General features: G+C 42.3%; 1 protein-coding gene across 1 annotated transcript; it reads right to left on the reverse strand.

The window, feature by feature from the left end:
• Positions 1-6545: 6545 nt before the first annotated feature.
• LOC110521226 (protein mono-ADP-ribosyltransferase PARP16) lies at positions 6546-13315 on the reverse strand. The gene is made up of 7 exons (XM_036968679.1): positions 12890-13315; positions 12034-12233; positions 10191-10328; positions 9740-9946; positions 9334-9505; positions 8997-9141; positions 6546-7405 (listed from the first exon to the last, which is right to left on the reverse strand). Exons 2-7 carry the CDS (start codon positions 12223-12225, stop codon positions 7270-7272), a joined length of 990 nt encoding a protein of 329 aa, XP_036824574.1. The 5' UTR covers positions 12226-12233; positions 12890-13315; the 3' UTR covers positions 6546-7269.
• Positions 13316-17411: the final 4096 nt, after the last annotated feature.

Genomic DNA, 17411 nt, shown 5'->3' on the forward strand with positions numbered 1-17411 from the left:
TCAGATGTCTGTCTGGCTTATATAAAGTGGCTTCTGGTGAAGAAATAGTCATCAAGAAAGGGAGAAAAAAAAAACTGAATTCAACAAGTACAGGTGGTCATTTTTGTGAGAAGTAGGTGTTCATTGAGCAGCCGAGTTATCAGTCATTCCACAGACATTTTTAATATCTCAGTTACAATCACAGGTTTCTAAAAGACCACACACGATCAAATTTAAGGATGGCGATAAAACAAATAAATCAAGATGATGTCAGCTGCTTCTCCGCAACCATTTTAATTCCAAAAGGTATTCATTAATAAAAACATTGTGAAATCTGATAAAACCACAGTTAAGTAGGACACAGTCTGAAAGCATTAAAAAATATATATATATATATATATATATTATACACCTAGTTTGGATGTTTAGGTTATTTTCCAGAGGGAATGTAGGGCACGAAGGTACATCAAGGTTGATAAATAAAAAATTAAAAACTGACAGATTAGTGATTAGATTAGTTTTCAGCTATTAACTTTCTTCTGGAACCAACTTTGTTCTAATGCAAATGTTTAATAAATCTGTTCCGTGGGAACATACTGTATTTATTGATTAAAATATCAGTTGAGAAATATCATTGTTTAAAGTCATAAAATAAAATAAATAAAATTAAATAGCTATAAATTGTTTTGCAAGCCGACCCTTTTCTAAATGTTTTCAGTTGGTAAGTAAACCATTGATACAAGATTGCACAACATATTTCCATATTACTACGATTCAAAAGCACGTTCATTAACATAAATACATCCTCACTGACTAAACTAGTGTTTCTTCTTCTATCCAATAGCTGATATCCAAGAACATGGACAGGGACAGCCTTGTGTTATCTGGACAGGGACAGCCTTGTGTTATCTGGACAGGGACAGCCTTGTGTTATCTGGACAGGGACAGCCTTGTGTTATCTGGACAGGGACAGCCTTGTGTTATCTGGACAGGGACAGCCTTGTGTTATCTGGACAGGGACAGCCTTGTGTTATCTGGACAGGGACAGCCTTGTGTTATCTGGACAGGGACAGCCTTGTGTTATCTGGACAGGGACAGCCTTGTGTTATCTGGACAGGGACAGCCTTGTGTTATCTGGACAGGGACAGCCTTGTGTTATCTGGACAGGGACAGCCTTGTTGTCACGTTCTGACCTTTATTTCCGTTGTTTTGTATTTATTTAGTATGGTCAGGGCGTGAGTTGGGTGGGCAGTCTATGTTTGTTTTTCTATGATTTGGGGATTTGTATGTTTCGGCCTAATATGGTTCTCAATCAGAGGCAGGTGTCATTAGTTGTCTCTGATTGAGAATCATACTTAGGTAGCCTGGGTTGCACTGTTTGTTTGTGGGTGATTGTCTATGCTAGTTGCTTGTGTCAGCACAGGTCTCATTTGTAGCTTCACGGTCATTATTGGTTTATTGTTTTTGTAAAGTGTTGCAGTGTTCAGTACTTTCTTTAATTAAATATTCACTATGAACACATACCACGCCGCATTTTGGTCCTCTGATCCTTCTCGCCTCTCCTCTTCAGATGAAGAGGGGGAAGACCGTGACACTTGTGTTATCTGGACAGGGACAGAACAGGCAGTGATATATTTACATAATAGCTTGTGTATGGCAGACTCCTCGGTGAACAAAGCTAGCCGCCACTGTTATCAAGCCCGTGTATTGGTCCTGTTGTCCACTGATAATAAACACAGATAAGAATGGACCTTCAGGGATCCAGCTGTCATAAAACATTCCCACGGACAGGCAGCATGATAAAGTTACAATATGGAGGAACACACAGACCAATAAGAAGTTATACAACAAACAAGTGTTTCGAATGCTTTTCTGGTTCTTCTCATCTCTCCACAGGATAACATCCACATTCTACTCTCTGTCTACACCTATAGATGTACACTATATATACAAAAGTATGTGGACAGCCCATTCGAATGAGTGTATTCAGCTATTTCAACCACACCCGTTGCTGACAGGTGTATAAAATCGAGCACACAGCCATGCAATCTCCATAGACAGACATTGGCAGAAGAATGGCCTCACTGAAGGACTCAGTGACTTTCAACGTGGCAGAGTCAAAGGATGCCACCATTCTAACAAGTCAGTTCGTAAAATTTCTGCCACGCTAGAGCTGCCCCGGTCAACTGTAAGTGCTGTTATTGTGAAGTGGAGACATCTAGGAGCAACAACGGTTCAGCCACAAAGTGGTAGACCACACAAGCTCACAGAACGGGACCGGCGAGTGCTGAAGCACGTAAAATTAATCTGTCCTCGTTTGCAACTGTCACTACGAGTTCCAAACTGCCCCCGGAAGCAACGTCAGCACAATAACTGTTCGTTGGGAGCTTCATGAAATGTGTTTCCATGGCCAAGCAGCCGCACACAAGCCTAAGATCACCGTGTGCAATGCCAAGCGTCGGCTGTAGTGGTGTAAAGCTCGTCGCCACTCTGGAGCAGTGGAAATGTGTTCTCTGGAGTGATGAATCACGCTTCACCCTCTGGCAGTCTGACAGACAAATCTGGGTTTGGCTGATGCCAGGAAAACACTGCCTGCCCGAATGCATAATGCCAACTGTAAAGTTTGGTGGAGGAATAATGGTATGGGGCTGTTTTTCATGGTTCAGGCTAGGCCCCTTAGTTCCAGTGAAGGGAAATCAACGCTACAGTATACAATGAAGATTCTGTGCTTCCAACTTTGTGGCAACAGTTTGGGGAATGTCCTTTCCTGTTTCAGAATGATAACACCCCTGTACACAAAGCGAGGCCCATACAGAAATGATTTGTTGAGATCGGTGTGGAAGAACTTGACTGGCCTGCACAGAGCCCTGACCTCAACCCCATCGAACACCTTTGGGATGAATTGGAACGCCGCCTGCGAACCAGGCCTAATCACCCAACATCAGTGCCCGACCTCACGAATGCTCTTGTCGCTGAATGGAAGCACGTGCCTGTAGCAATGTTCCAACATCTAGTGGAAAACCTTCCCAGTCGAGTGGAGGCTGTTATAGCAAAGGGGGGACCAACTCCAAGTTAATGCCCATGATTTTGGAATGAGATGTTCAACAAGCAGGTGTCCACATACTTTTGGCCAAGTAGTGGATCATCCAACAAACCAGTAAGTTTTAATTTACAGGCCACAGTCACCAACAGTATCTACACCAAGAGTATCTACAATTCTTTTCACTTTTTGTTTACATAGAAATATCTGAATACTCCCAACCTCAAATCCTTTGGGTTTAAGAGAAACAGTCCACTAGCTACGCTGGCTCTGTCTAAACTTGTATAGTTTGTAAAGTGCTGTTGAGATGTGATATTTCATGAGAAACAGCCTATTAGCTAATCTTGATGTTTGTTGCAGCTATAATCCCCAAGTTAAATAAACATTTAATTGTCTCAAAAAAAGGGAGAAAAAAAAAATCCCAAATATATTTGTTACGATTAAGATCCAAATGTAAGAAATGAAAATGTTATAAGCGATACAAAAAGCACATTTTATTTGATATGATTGTTTTGGGAATATCTTATAACAATAAAACGATTAAATGATGTATAAAGAATATATAACAGCTCTTCAAGAATTAGGGTCCTCTTGACAAATTCAAGTGGTTTTTCATTATAAAAAGGACAACAGCTAAGCATAAGCCAACTCAAATTGTTTAATAACAACCAGGGAAAGTCCTTCACTTGTCATGAGGTAATAAAAAAACAACAGACCAACGAAGACGTTGACCACAAAGATGTACAGATACAGGGACTACATTGACAGGACTCCTTGTCCAATAAGAAACACATTTGTTTCTGTTTGCGAAACGTTTTGCTACTGTGTGCCCTAATGAACACAACCCAGAAGTACACTATTGCAGACTGATATAGCAGTGATTACTGATGAAAGCAACAATCTTAGCAGTATTTTATATTCATTAAGCGTAAGGCAGATGCAGGCAAAATGTAAGTAGTTGTGCAACAATAAAAACATTTTTTTTTTTTAAAACTGAGCACAATTTAACTGTATACAGTGCATTCGGAAAGTATTCAGACCCCTTCCCACATTTTGTTACGTTACAGCCGGATTCTAAAAAGTATTAAAACATTTAAATAAATAAAAAATCAATCTACACAAGACCCCATAAAGACAAAGTGAAAACAGGGTTTTAGACATTTTTGCAAATGTATTCAAAATAAAAAGACAAATACCTTTATTTACATAAGTATTCAGAACCTTTGCTTTGAGACTCAAAATTGAGCTCAGGTTGCATCCTGTTTCCATTGACCATCCTTGAGATGTTTCTACAACTTGGGAGTCCACCTCTGGTAAATTCAATTGATTGGAACCAAGACTGTAAACGCTTCCAAAGATGCTTCAACAAAGTACTGAGTAAAGGGTCTGAATACTTTAACAAATGTTATACATTTGCAAATATTTCTATAAAACCTGTTTTTGCTTTGTCATTATGGTCATTATGCTTTGTCATTATGGGGTAGTGTGTGTGTAGACTGGGGGGGGGGGGGGTCTGAATACTTTTTACAAAAAAATGTGGAAAAAGTCAAGGGGTCTGAATACTTTCCGAATGCACTGTATTTTTGTTAGCAGGGTCAATTTCATTTTAATTCCAGTTATTTTAGGAAGTACACTGAAATTCCTATTCTCTTCAATGCTTTTCAATGGTCCTCTGTTGCGCTTGCTACGCCAAAATAGTGGGTTTGATTCCCGGGACAACCCATACGTAAACCATATGCATGCATGACTAAGTCGCATTGGATAAAAGCGTCTGTTAAATGACATATTAATGAAGGAATATGACATTTCAATGTACTGAAATTGACCTCAAAACCTGTTTGTTAGTGATTAAAAAGGCTACTCAGCGATATTACATAGTAGTCCATGATAACGTTTACTTTCAACAACAGGAAATGACTCAAAGCATGGTTTCCTTCATGTGAAAACAGTCTTGTGTGCTGACCACACCGCTCCGCGTGCGTCCGCAATCGCGCGCATGTTGATTTTGTCCACCCAGGTCAAAAAGCATTAAACATATATGGCAATTTAGCTAGCTTGCTGTTGCTAGCTAATTTGTCCTATTTGGCTAGCTAGCTTGCTGTTGCTAGCTAGCTTGCTGTTGCTAGCTAGCTTGCTGTTGCTAGCTAGCTTGCTGTTGCTAGCTAGCTTGCTGTTGCTAGCTAGCTTGCTGTTGCTAGCTAGCTTGTCCTGGGATATAAACCTTAGGTTGTTATTTTACTTGAAATGCCCAAGGTCCTCTACTCAGATAATGAATCCACAGATAAATGGGGAAACCTAGTTAGTTTCTAGTAATCTCTCCTCCTTCAGGCTTCTTCTTCGGACTTTAGATTACTGCACCTGTACATAGAACATCTATAATTTAGCCCAAACAACTACCTCTTCCCCTACTGTATTTATTTATTTTGCTCCTTTGCACCCCATTATTTATATTTATACTTTGCACATTCTTCCACTACAAATCTACCATTCCAGTGTTTTACTTGCTATATTGTATTTACTTCTCCACCATGGCCTTTTTTTTGCCTCTACCTCCCTTATCTCACCTCATTTGCTCACATTGTATTTATACGTATTTTTCTACTGTATTATTGACTGTATGTTTGTTTTACTCCATGTGTAACAACTCTGTGTTGTTGTGTGTCGTAAATGAGAACTTGTTCTCAACTTGCCTACCTGGTTAAATAAAGGTGAAATAAATACAAATAAATATGGGGGTTGGCAACCAACTTTAAGGTGCATTACCACCACCAACTGGAGTGGATAGTGGACCGCAGTTCATCTTTCAATCACCCATGTGAGTATATGCTCCTAAAAACCAATGAGGAGATGGGAGAGGAGAGACTCACAGCACGTCAAGCGTCACAAAGCGCTGGCCGTCTTCGCAAGACGCTCGTTGACACGCGTGAACAGTGTGGCTGCAATGATTGAATAACATGTATGTGTACACGTATTTTTGCAATGCTCGCTCATGAGACGCGGGCGATGTTGTCAGCATGTGAGGGTGTTATAACCATAGCTGTGATAACCATGTATACTGTACATACAAAGGGATGTAAGATGGAAAACACATGAAATGGGAACAGTGTTAAGGTGTTTGTCCTGTTTGCCCACGTCTCCTGTGCTGTCCATCCGTCCGGTCCGTCTCTTGTGCTGTCCGTCCGGTCCGTCTCCTGTGCTGTCCGTCCGTCCGGTCCGTCTCCTGTGCTGTCCGTCCGTCCGGTCCGTCTCCTGTGCTGTCCGTCCGTCCGGTCCGTCTCCTGTGCTGTCCGTCCGTCCGGTCCGTCTCCTGTGCTGTCCGTCCGTCCGGTCCGTCTCCTGTGCCGTCCGTCCGTCCGGTCCGTCTTCTGTGCCGTCCGTCTCCTGTGCCGTCCGTCCGTCCGTCTCCTGTGCTGTCCGTCCGTCCGTCCATCCGCCCGTCTCCTGTGCTGTCCATCCGTCCGTCCGTCTCCTGTCCGTCCGGTCCGTCTCCTGTGCTGTCCGTCCGGTCCGTCTCCTGTGCTGTCGGTCCGTCCGTCCGGTCCGTCCGTCTGGTCCGTCTCCTGTGCTGTCCATCTGTCCGTCCGGTCCGTATGCCTGGTCCGTCTCCTGTGCTGTCCGTCCGTCCGGTCTGTCTCCTGTGCTGTCCGTCCAGTCTGTCTCCTGTGCTGTCCGTCCAGTCTGTCTCCTGTGCTGTCCGTCCATCTGGTCTGTCTCCTGTGCTGTCCGTCCATCTGGTCTGTCTCCTGTGCTGTCCGTCCATCTGGTCTGTCTCCTGTGCTGTCCGTCCGTCTGGTCTGTCCGTCTGGTCTGTCTCTGTGTTAGGGAAGGCACTATGAATGAGAAGAATGGTCCATGTCTAGATGAACTATTCCTTCTCATAAGAAACTGTTGAAATTTCACAGGTTGTTGAACTTGACACACTGCTCTTCCCAAGTTTGAAGTGCAGTGGTCTCCAACTCATTCCATGGAGGCTCTAGTGTCTGCTGGTTTTTCTTTTCAATTAAGACCTAGACAACCAGTTGAGGGGAGTTATTTACTAATCAGTGACCTTAATTCATCAATCAAGTACAAGGGAGGCGCGAAAACCTGCAGACACTCGGCACTCCGTGGAATGAGTTTCACGCTCGTGCCTTAGGGTCAAGCCCAAGGGTTGGAAAGGAAACAATTTCCCTAGTAAAACCCCAGGGTTTAAGCCCATAGGAAGCCTCAGGCTGGACCATCTTGGGCTGAAGTCGAAAAGCACCATGACGTCACCGGAAGAGCCGGTTCCAGAAGGAGAGGAATGTGGTGGAGTTGAAGGTACCGATGAAGATGAGTAGCAGCAGATAGAGACTCATCATAATGGCAAAGTGATGTCTGACCAGCCACGACCTGCCCTGGGAATGTCTGGAAACATCACAAAAAAAAAAAATCACATCACACAAGTCAAAAGACTACATCTGCACTACAGAAGCAGTAAACGCATATAGGAGTTGGAACGGCAATGAAAATCTGAAGTGGCTGCTGACGCCAAGCTGGAAAGTTCATCCTTTTCCCAATGTACTGGCAACACACCAAGACACCACTAGAGGGCAGCAAAGATAACACAGATGGTAAAATATATATGCATTCTCTATTTTTTATCAAATCACTTGAAGTTGAAAAAATTTATTTGTTTGATTTACAAATGCACAGGAACAAAAAAACAATAATGATCTAAAGTGAAATTGAGATAGAAGTAAAAAAGTAAAAAAATGGACTAAATTATTCTAAATTCAAATACATTTCATTGGAGGCAATGATTCTTGTTTACTGTGTAATTTATCATCTCACATGTGGTAAATTGCAGGTAACATTGAACCAATTTTGAAAAGAAAAAACAGAACATTCTGCTCGATTGTAAAGTGCAAGGTGCCAATATATTTGACCGCATTTGTGCATCCAGTTAGCAGTGTGTCAAAGAGGTGTTGGACTTTAACAATAGTGCTCCATCTATACAGGTGACTTACCTGGACAGGTGTCTTCTCCTAGAGTACACTAGCAGGTACTAACCTGGACAGGTGTCTTCTCTGAGAGTACACTAGCAGGTACTAACCTGGACAGGTGTCTTCTCTGAGAGTACACTAGCAGGTACTAACCTGGACAGGTGTCTTCTCCTAGGGTACACTAGCAGGTACTAACCTGGACAGGTGTCTTCTCTGAGAGTACACTAGCAGGTACTAACCTGGACAGGTGTCTTCTCTGAGAGTACACTAGCAGGTACTAACCTGGACAGGTGTCTTCTCCTAGAGTACACTAGCAGGTACTAACCTGGACAGGTGTCTTCTCTGAGAGTACACTAGCAGGTACTAACCTGGACAGGTGTCTTCTCCTAGAGTACACTAGCAGGTACTAACCTGGACAGGTGTCTTCTCTGAGAGTACACTAGCAGGTACTAACCTGGACAGGTGTCTTCTCTGAGAGTACACTAGCAGGTACTAACCTGGACATGTGTCTTCTCCTAGAGTACACTAGCAGGTACTAACCTGGACAGGTGTCTTCTCCTAGAGTACACTAGCAGGTACTAACCTGGACAGGTGTCTTCTCTGAGAGTACACTAGCAGGTACTAACCTGGACAGGTGTCTTCGCCTAGAATACACTAGCAGGTACTAACCTGGACAGGTGTCTTCTCTGAGAGTACACTAGCAGGTACTAACCTGGACAGGTGTCTTCTCTGAGAGTACACTAGCAGGTACTAACCTGGACAGGTGTCTTCTCTGAGAGTACACTAGCAGGTACTAACCTGGACAGGTGTCTTCTCTGAGAGTACACTAGCAGGTACTAACCTGGACAGGTGTCTTCTCCTAGAGTACACTAGCAGGTACTAACCTGGACAGGTGTCTTCTCCTAGAGTACACTAGCAGGTACTAACCTGGACAGGTGTCTTCTCTGAGAGTACACTAGCAGGTACTAACCTGGACAGGTGTCTTCTCTGAGAGTACACTAGCAGGTACTAACCTGGACAGGTGTCTTCTCTGAGAGTACACTAGCAGGTATTTGACTCGGAGCAGCTGATTGTTGGTGACCACAAAGTACTTCTGAGGGACCTCTCCTCCTTCACTGTTCCTGGCTCTGGATCGCTGCCGGTCAATGATCTCCGAGTCTGAAACATGTTTAGGGAAATAATTATTGACAGGATTTATTTTCAACCCCTAAGAGCAAGCAGAAGAAAAAACTCCCTAGAAGGAAGAAACCTTGAGAGGAACCAGACTCAGAGGAAAGTCATATCCACCTCTGCCTGTACTGGGTCTCCACTCATCTGTTATGAAGTATCCTAGAGGTTGTGCAAACGTACCTTTCCTCTTTACCTGGCACTTCACGTCTGGGTGGTCAATGACCTCACACATGGCGACACAGCTTAGCAACGGTCCCAGGAGGCTGTCGCGCCAACCATTGCCATGGGGACTGTAGAGGACCGCCATGCTGAGGTCACTGGTAAGATAGGTGCCCTCTCCGAACAATGACGTCTGTGGGGGAAAATCACCAAACCCAACAGTCAGTCAGTCAAAAAAATATAATGGTCTGACAAATTATTAGATTTTACTCTGCAACTTCAAATGATGCTATAGATAATATTGGCTATTGACTCAACATAACAATTATCTGTGAACATATCAACCATACTCAAGTAGGGCTACTGGGAACCAAAGATCATCTCCATCACGACAGGCCTGGTGGGACTGCCACATTTCTGCACTGACCTTGTTGAGGTGGCAGTGTAGTCCGTTGTGTATGATAGAATGGAAGTTCTCCAGTCGGCTGCCGTGGAATGCATAGAAGAGGTCGCGTCCCGCCCGCGTCTTCTCAAACTTAACGTTCATCTGGTCGCAGTACTCTAGCTCAAACAGAAAGTCCGGGACCGGCTTAGAGATCCCCTCAGCCTCTGTCAGGTTACAGAGCTTGACATACTGGTGAAGGGGCAGCAGAGAGGAGAAAGGGAACAAGGATATTCAAGGGCCGCCCTGGCCAGGACTAAAACCCGGGACCAGCAACTGTCAGCAAAATACCTTAGCAGTTACGCCAAGAGATCCAAACCCCTTTGACGTGAACGCTAGGTGTAGGTTATAAGATGGTAATGCTGAGCTGACAGGAACATCCAATAATCTGAGAATGTTGATAGTGAGGTGATCATGTTATTGACTTTGCCTTTACCTCGTCTTTCTGTAGTGTCTTCACAGCGAAGCTCTTGGAGAAGAGAACCCAGTGTGTGAGGGCCAGATGATGGTCAGCTTTGCCAGGTCTCAATTTCACCAGCTCCCTCACACCAGGCAAACTGCTCACATCTGACAGCTGGGAGGAACACAATAGGAGTCTATAACCTAGGAGAGCCGGCTACATCAACACAGTACAGTACTGATTACAGTGCATTGCATCACCAACTGGACAGGTGTGGTACACAGTGACGCTGAATAATGTGTTTGAATTCTAGCAGAAAGGCTGCATCTGAAGGTTTAAATTAGAAGTCAAAAATTATCTTTTGATATGAGAAAATATTTCAAACTTTTTTAACAAATCAAAAACTGAAAAATTGGGCGTGCAAAATTATTCAGCCCCCTTAAGTTAATACTTTGTAGCGCCACCTTTTGCTGCGATTACAGCTGTAAGTCGCTTCGGGTATGTCTCTATCAGTTTTGCACATCGAGAGACTGACATTTTTTCCCATTCCTCCTTGCAAAACAGCTCGAGCTCAGTGAGGTTGGATGGAGAGCATTTGTGAACAGCAGTTTTCAGTTCTTTCCACAGATTCTCGATTGGATTCAGGTCTGGACTTTGACTTGGCCATTCTAACACCTGGATATGTTTATTTTTGAACCATTCCATTGTAGATTTTGCTTTATGTTTTGGATCATTGTCTTGTTGGAAGACAAATCTCCGTCCCAGTCTCAGGTCTTTTGCAGACTCCATCAGGTTTTCTTCCAGAATGGTCCTGTATTTGGCTCCATCCATCTTCCCATCAATTTTAACCATCTTCCCTGTCCCTGCTGAAGAAAAGCAGGCCCAAACCATGATGCTGCCACCACCATGTTTGACAGTGGGGATGGTGTGTTCAGCTGTGTTGCTTTTACGCCAAACATAACGTTTTGCATTGTTGCCAAAAAGTTCAATTTTGGTTTCATCTGACCAGAGCACCTTCTTCCACATGTTTGGTGTGTCTCCCAGGTGGCTTGTGGCAAACTTTAAACAAAACTTTTTATGGATATCTTTAAGAAATGGCTTTCTTCTTGCCACTCTTCCATAAAGGCCAGATTTGTGCAATATACGACTGATTGTTGTCCTATGGACAGAGTCTCCCACCTCAGCTGTAGATCTCTGCAGTTCATCCAGAGTGATCATGGGCCTCTTGGCTGCATCTCTGATCAGTCTTCTCCTTGTATGAGCTGAAAGTTTAGAGGGACGGACAGGTCTTGGTAGATTTGCAGTGGTCTGATACTCCTTCCATTTCAATATTATCGCTTGCACAGTGCTCCTTGGGATGTTTAAAGCTTGGGAAATACTTTTGTATCCAAATCCAGCTTTAAACTTCTTCACAACAGTATCTCGGACCTGCCTGGTGTGTTCCTTGAACTTCATGATGCTCTCTGCGCTTTTGACGGACCTCTGAGACTATCACAGTGCAGGTGCATTTATACGGAGACTTGATTACACACAGGTGGATTGTATTTATTATCATTAGTCATTTAGGTCAACATTGGATCATTCAGAGATCCTCACTGAACTTCTGGAGAGAGTTTGCTGCACTGAAAGTAAAGGGGCTGAATAATTTTGCACGCCCAATTTTTCAGATTTTGATTTGTTAAAAAAGTTTGAAATATCCAATAAATGTCGTTCCACTTCATGATTGTGTCCCACTTGTTGTTGATTCTTCACAAAAAAATACAGTTTTATATCTTTATGTTTGAAGCCTGAAATGTGGCAAAAGGTCGCAAAGTTCAAGGGGGCCGAATACTTTCGCAAGGCACTGTATCAGTGTTTTCTGTCCTGTCTAACTCCTCACCAGCTCATCAAACTCCTTGGTGTCAGTGTCTCTGATGTATCTGGGGGGGTAGGGTCTGAGCAGTGAGTCCCTCTTGTAGCTCTGAGCAGCAGCAACAAACAGGCTGCATCTCAGGTCAGCAGCTACTGGGTCCCTGTGAAGACAGGAACACACCAGCTCCCTGACTTCATCTGGTGGGAGTGGCGGCTGCATTTCCAACACTGTAGACAATGGAGATAAGAGACGCGTCGCAGGTCCCAAGTGTACACGGACATCACTGACAGCTAATAATGGACACGTATAAACATAATATTGATTGTGCGAGAACTGCTACTGTGTAAAACCATTCAAATGTGGAGGGACCGCTATCAGATTTACATAGAGATGTGGCTGGACCTTTATAATCAGAATTGATTCCGAAAAGCATGCAGAAAGGCATTAACCTAGTTAACTAACTTAATCTTTACCACCAAAGGCTGAGTGCAAATTGGATGTGTAGCCAGCCACAGGCTATAGCTAGTTAGCTAATAATGTTTACATAGTTGTGCCATATGTCAACAAAACCTGTTGGTTCATTATGACAATGTTAAATAATTCATACACTTCGTTTAAAGAGACACAATGCTACTTTACAAACGTAGCTTAGGCTATCTTAAAAAAAACTTGGGTCAGTCATAAAGATGAAAGATAAGTTACCTAACGTTAGATGAAGCTGGTAGCTAGCTGGGTAGCTAACGTTAGCTTAGCATCAACTAATTAGCATATCCAACAGAGAGCAATACATCTGGCTCACAAACAATACTAAAACGTATTTATGTACTTGTCAACTTGTAATAACTAGATGAGATATTAAAAACGTATTGCTTTATAAACCTACCTGAGTGAGCCCGTTACCAACCGCTGGTTCGACTGGTAACGAAGATAATGTAATATATTGACAAGATAGCTGAGTGACCGCTCTAACAATGGAAATGTGCTCAGTGATCGAAGGCAGGCGTGAACAGCTGGGACAATTCTAGCCGATGAGAGGGCAGATACGCGTGTGAACAACAGGCAAAACCAAGTCGTTTTTCTCAAAGTTGTCAGAATTCCACGTGCCTCCAATTATATCAGTACATTTTAACAGACTAAACATTGCGAAACTTCTATTTGATCAATTAAGCCTTACGGTATTCGAAACTCTTATAGACCTCAATAGAAAAAAGGGCTTATCTCCACTAAGGTAAAACAAGAACACTTATCTCACGCTGACAGATTTTGGGCTGAGTAAATCCTCTCGCTTTGCCTCTTCCTCTCTGCTGGGGTCATCACTAGTTGCCACATCTACAAAGTCATAAACCCCGCCTATTTCTATAATTGTTCTTCTTAAAATGTGATTTTAAACCTAACCACACTGCCAACCTTATGCCCAACCCTAACCTTAAATTAAGACCAAAAATGACATTTTTGTTTATATGCATTTTCACAAAATAGTACATTTTGACTTTGTGTCTGTGGTAACTTGTCGAAACCCTCTGCTGGTACCATGTATCCGGCCACGTATTGAAGACACAAGATAACTAGTCTTGCAGAGTGTCTCCAGAGTTGTATCTGTTGCTCACAGGGTTGGATGATGGAGGACGTTGGGTGGCGTGGGCTGGGGGAAGTTGGAATAGTCCCACAGTGTATTTTACTGGAAATGTGCCTCTATGCAGGGGCTGCTTCTTGGGATTATATATACAGTTGAAGTCGGAAGTTTACACACACTTAGGTTGGAGTCATTAAAACTCGTTTTTCAACCACTCCACAAATTTCTTGTTAACAAACTATAGTTTTGGCAAATCGGTTAGGACATCTACTTTGTGCATGACACAAGTAATTTTTCCAACAATTGTTTAGAGACAGATTATTTCACTTATAATTCACTGTATCACAATTCCAGTGGGTCAGAAGTTTACATACACTAAGTTGAATGTGCCTTTAAACAGCTTGGAAAATTCCAGGAAATTATGTAATGGCCTTAGAAGCTTCTGATAGGCTAATTGACATCATTTGAGTCAATTGGAGGTGTACCTGTGGATACATTTCAAGGCCTACCTTCAAACTCAGTGTCTCTTTGTTTGACCTCATGGGAAAATCAAAAGAAATCAGCCAAGACCTCAGAAAACAAGTTGTAGACCTCCACAAGTCTGGGTCATCCTTGGGAGCAATTTCCAAACGCCTGAAGGTACCACGTTCATCTGTACAAACAATAGTACGCAAGTATAAGCACCATGGGACCATGCAGCCATTATACAGCTCAGGCAGGAGATGTGTTCTGTCTCCTAGAGATGAACGTACTTTGGTGCAAAAAGTGCAAATCAATCCCAAAACAACAGCAAATGACCTTGTGAAGATGCTGGAGGAAACGGGTACAAAAGTATCTATATCCACAGTAAAATGAGTCCTATATCGACATAACCTGAAAGGCCGCTCAGCAAGGAAGAAGCCACTGCTCCAAAACCGCCATAAAAAAAGCCTGACTACAGTTTGCAACTGCACATGGGGACAAAGACCGTACTTTTTGGAGAAAAGTCCTCTGGTCTGATTAAACAAAGATAGAACAGTTTGGCCATAATGACCATCGTTATGTTTGGAGGAAAAAGGGGGAGGCTGGCAAGCCCAAAAAAAACATCCCAACTGTGAAGCACGGAGGTGGCAGCATCACCACTTTTTTTTTACTGTGTTATTTACTGTATGTTTGTTTATTACATGTTTACCTCTGTGTTGTTGTTGTTTGTGTCACACTGCTTTGCTTTATCTTGGCCAGGTCGCAGTTGTAAATGAGAACTTGTTCTCAACTGGCCTACCTGGTTAAATAATGGTGAAATAAAAATGTTGCGGGGGTGCTTTGCTGCAGGAGGGACTGGTGCACTTCATAAAATAGATGGCATTATGAGGCAGGGAAATTGTGGATATATTGAAGCAACATCTCAAGACATCAATCAGGAAGTTAAAGTTTGTTTGCCAGTGGGTCTTCCAACTGAACAATGACCCCAAGCATACTTACAAAGTTGTGTCAAAATGGCCTAAGGACAACAAAGTCAAGGTATTGGAGTGGCCATCACAAAGCCCTGACCCCAATCCTATAAAATATTTGTGGGCAGAACTGAAAAAGTGTGTGCAAGCAAGGAGGCCTACAAACCTGACTCAGTTACACCAGCTTTGTCAGGAGGAATGGGCCAAAATTCATCCAACTTATTGTGGGAAGCTTGTGGAAGGCTACCCGAAATGTTTGACCCAAGTGAAACAATTTAAAGGCAATGCTACCAAATACTAATTGAGTGTATGGAAACTTCTGGCCCACTGGGAATGTGATGAAAGAAATAAAAGCTGAAATAAATAATTATCTCTACTATTATTCTGACATTTCACATTCCTAAAATAAAGTGGTGATCCTAACTGACCTAAGACAGGGAATTTTTACTAGGATTAATGGAATTGTGAAAAACTGAGTTTAAATGTATTTGGCCAAGGTGTATGTAAACTTCCGACTTTAACTGTATATATATATATATATATAATACCAGTAAAATACCAGTCATAAGTTTGGACACACCTACTCATTCAAGGGTTTTTCATAATTTTTTACTATTTTCTACATTAGAATAATCTTGAAGACATCAAACTGATGAAATAACAGATATGTATGTAGTATCATGTAGTAACCAAAAAAGTGTTAAACAGATTCTTCAAAGTAGCCATCCTTTTCCTTGATGACTGCTTTGCACACTCTTGGCATTCTCTCAACCAACTTTACCTTAAATGCTTTTCCAACAGTCTTGAAGGAGCTCCTACATATGCTGAGCACTTGTTGGCTGCTTTTCCTTCACTCTGCCGTCCAACTCATCCCAAACTACCTCAATTGGTTTGTCGGTGATTGTGGTGATTGAATTCTAAATAAATCACTGACAGTGTCACCAGCAAAGCACCCCCACACCATCACACCTCCTCCTCCATGCTTCACATTGGGAACCACACATGTGGAGATCATCCATTCATCCTACTCTACGTCTCACAAAGACACAGAGGTCGGAACCAAAAATCTCACAATAGGACTCATCAGACCAAAGGAAAGATTTCCACTGGTCTAATGTCCATTACTCGTGTTTCTTGACCAAAGCGAGTTTCTTCTTATTATTGGTGTCCTTTAGTAGTGGTTTCTTTGCGGCAAAATCGACCATGAAGGCCTGATTCACGCAGTCTCCTCTGAACAGTTGATGTTGAGATGTGTCTGTTACTTGAACTCTGTGAATCATTTATTTGGGCTGCAATCTGAGGTGCAGTTAACTCTAATGAATGTGTCCTCTGCAGAATAGGTAACTCTGGCTCTTCATTTCCTGTGGTGGTCCTCATGAGAGCCAGTTTCATCATAGCGCTTGATGGTTTTTGCGACTGCATCTGAAGAAACGTACAAAGTTTTTGAAATTTTCCAAATTGACTGACCTTCATGTCTTAAAGTAATGATGGACTGTCGTTTCTCTTTGGTTATTTGAGTTGTACTTGCCATAATATGGACTTGGTCTTTTACCAAATAGGGCTATCTTCTGTATACCACCCCGACCTTGTCACAACACAACTGATTGGCTCAAACGCATTAAGAAGATAAGAAATTCTACAAATTAACTTTTAACAAGGCACACATGTTAATTGAAATGCATTCCAGGTGACTACCTCATGAAGCTGGTTGAGAGAATGCCAAGAGTGTGCAAAGCTGTCATCAAGGCAAAGGATGTCTACTTTGAAGAATCTCAAATATAAAATATATTTTGATTTGTTTTTTAAAAAAATGGTTTACTACATGATTCCATATGTGTTATTTCATCGTTTTGATGTCTTCACTATTACTCTACAATGTAGAAAATAGTCCAAATAAAGAACAACCCTGGAATGAGTAGGTGTGTCCAAACTTTTGACTGGTACTGTATATAAATGAGAGAGAAAGAAAGAGAATTATAGCATATTATGCGCCTCAACAGCTATCATCTACATTTTAAACTATAGTAGTGCAGGCTTAACGCTAATATGTGAAAACAATATTTTTTGTTTTGGCAATATCAGCATGTAAAGTAGCTAGTTAGCTATAACATCGCCTAAACAAACTGCACTATCAATTTAGGACTACAATCTCACCGTGTTCAAACTGCAGATCATTCGCAACAGCAGATGCACTTCTGAGGAGATGGGAAACGTTTCCCATGCCACGTCAAAGGGCCGCGCGGTGCATTATGTGTGATTCTGGGACAAGGGGCGCTCTCCTTCAAGGATGAATGGGAGGCTATTGAGCGCTAGCAACAAAAAAAACATTATCACGAATTTCGTAAACAAGAAGTTAAAATTACAAATATTTTCCGAGATGTGAGATAATTAACTTACTATGT

Source organism: Oncorhynchus mykiss, chromosome 30 (genome assembly GCF_013265735.2).
Source record: "Oncorhynchus mykiss isolate Arlee chromosome 30, USDA_OmykA_1.1, whole genome shotgun sequence".
Taxonomy (NCBI): domain Eukaryota; kingdom Metazoa; phylum Chordata; class Actinopteri; order Salmoniformes; family Salmonidae; genus Oncorhynchus; species Oncorhynchus mykiss.

Coding starts and splice junctions, on each gene's coding strand:
- LOC110521226 (XM_036968679.1), bottom strand. CDS start 12,225: ATGCAGCCGCCACTCCCACCAGATGAAGTCAGGGAGCTGGTGTGTTCC. Junction 9,947..10,190: donor AGACACTACAGAAAGACGAG/GTAAAGGCAAAG, acceptor CCCCTTCACCAG/TATGTCAAGCTCTGTAACCT. Junction 9,506..9,739: donor TACACTGCCACCTCAACAAG/GTCAGTGCAGAA, acceptor TTTCCCCCACAG/ACGTCATTGTTCGGAGAGGG.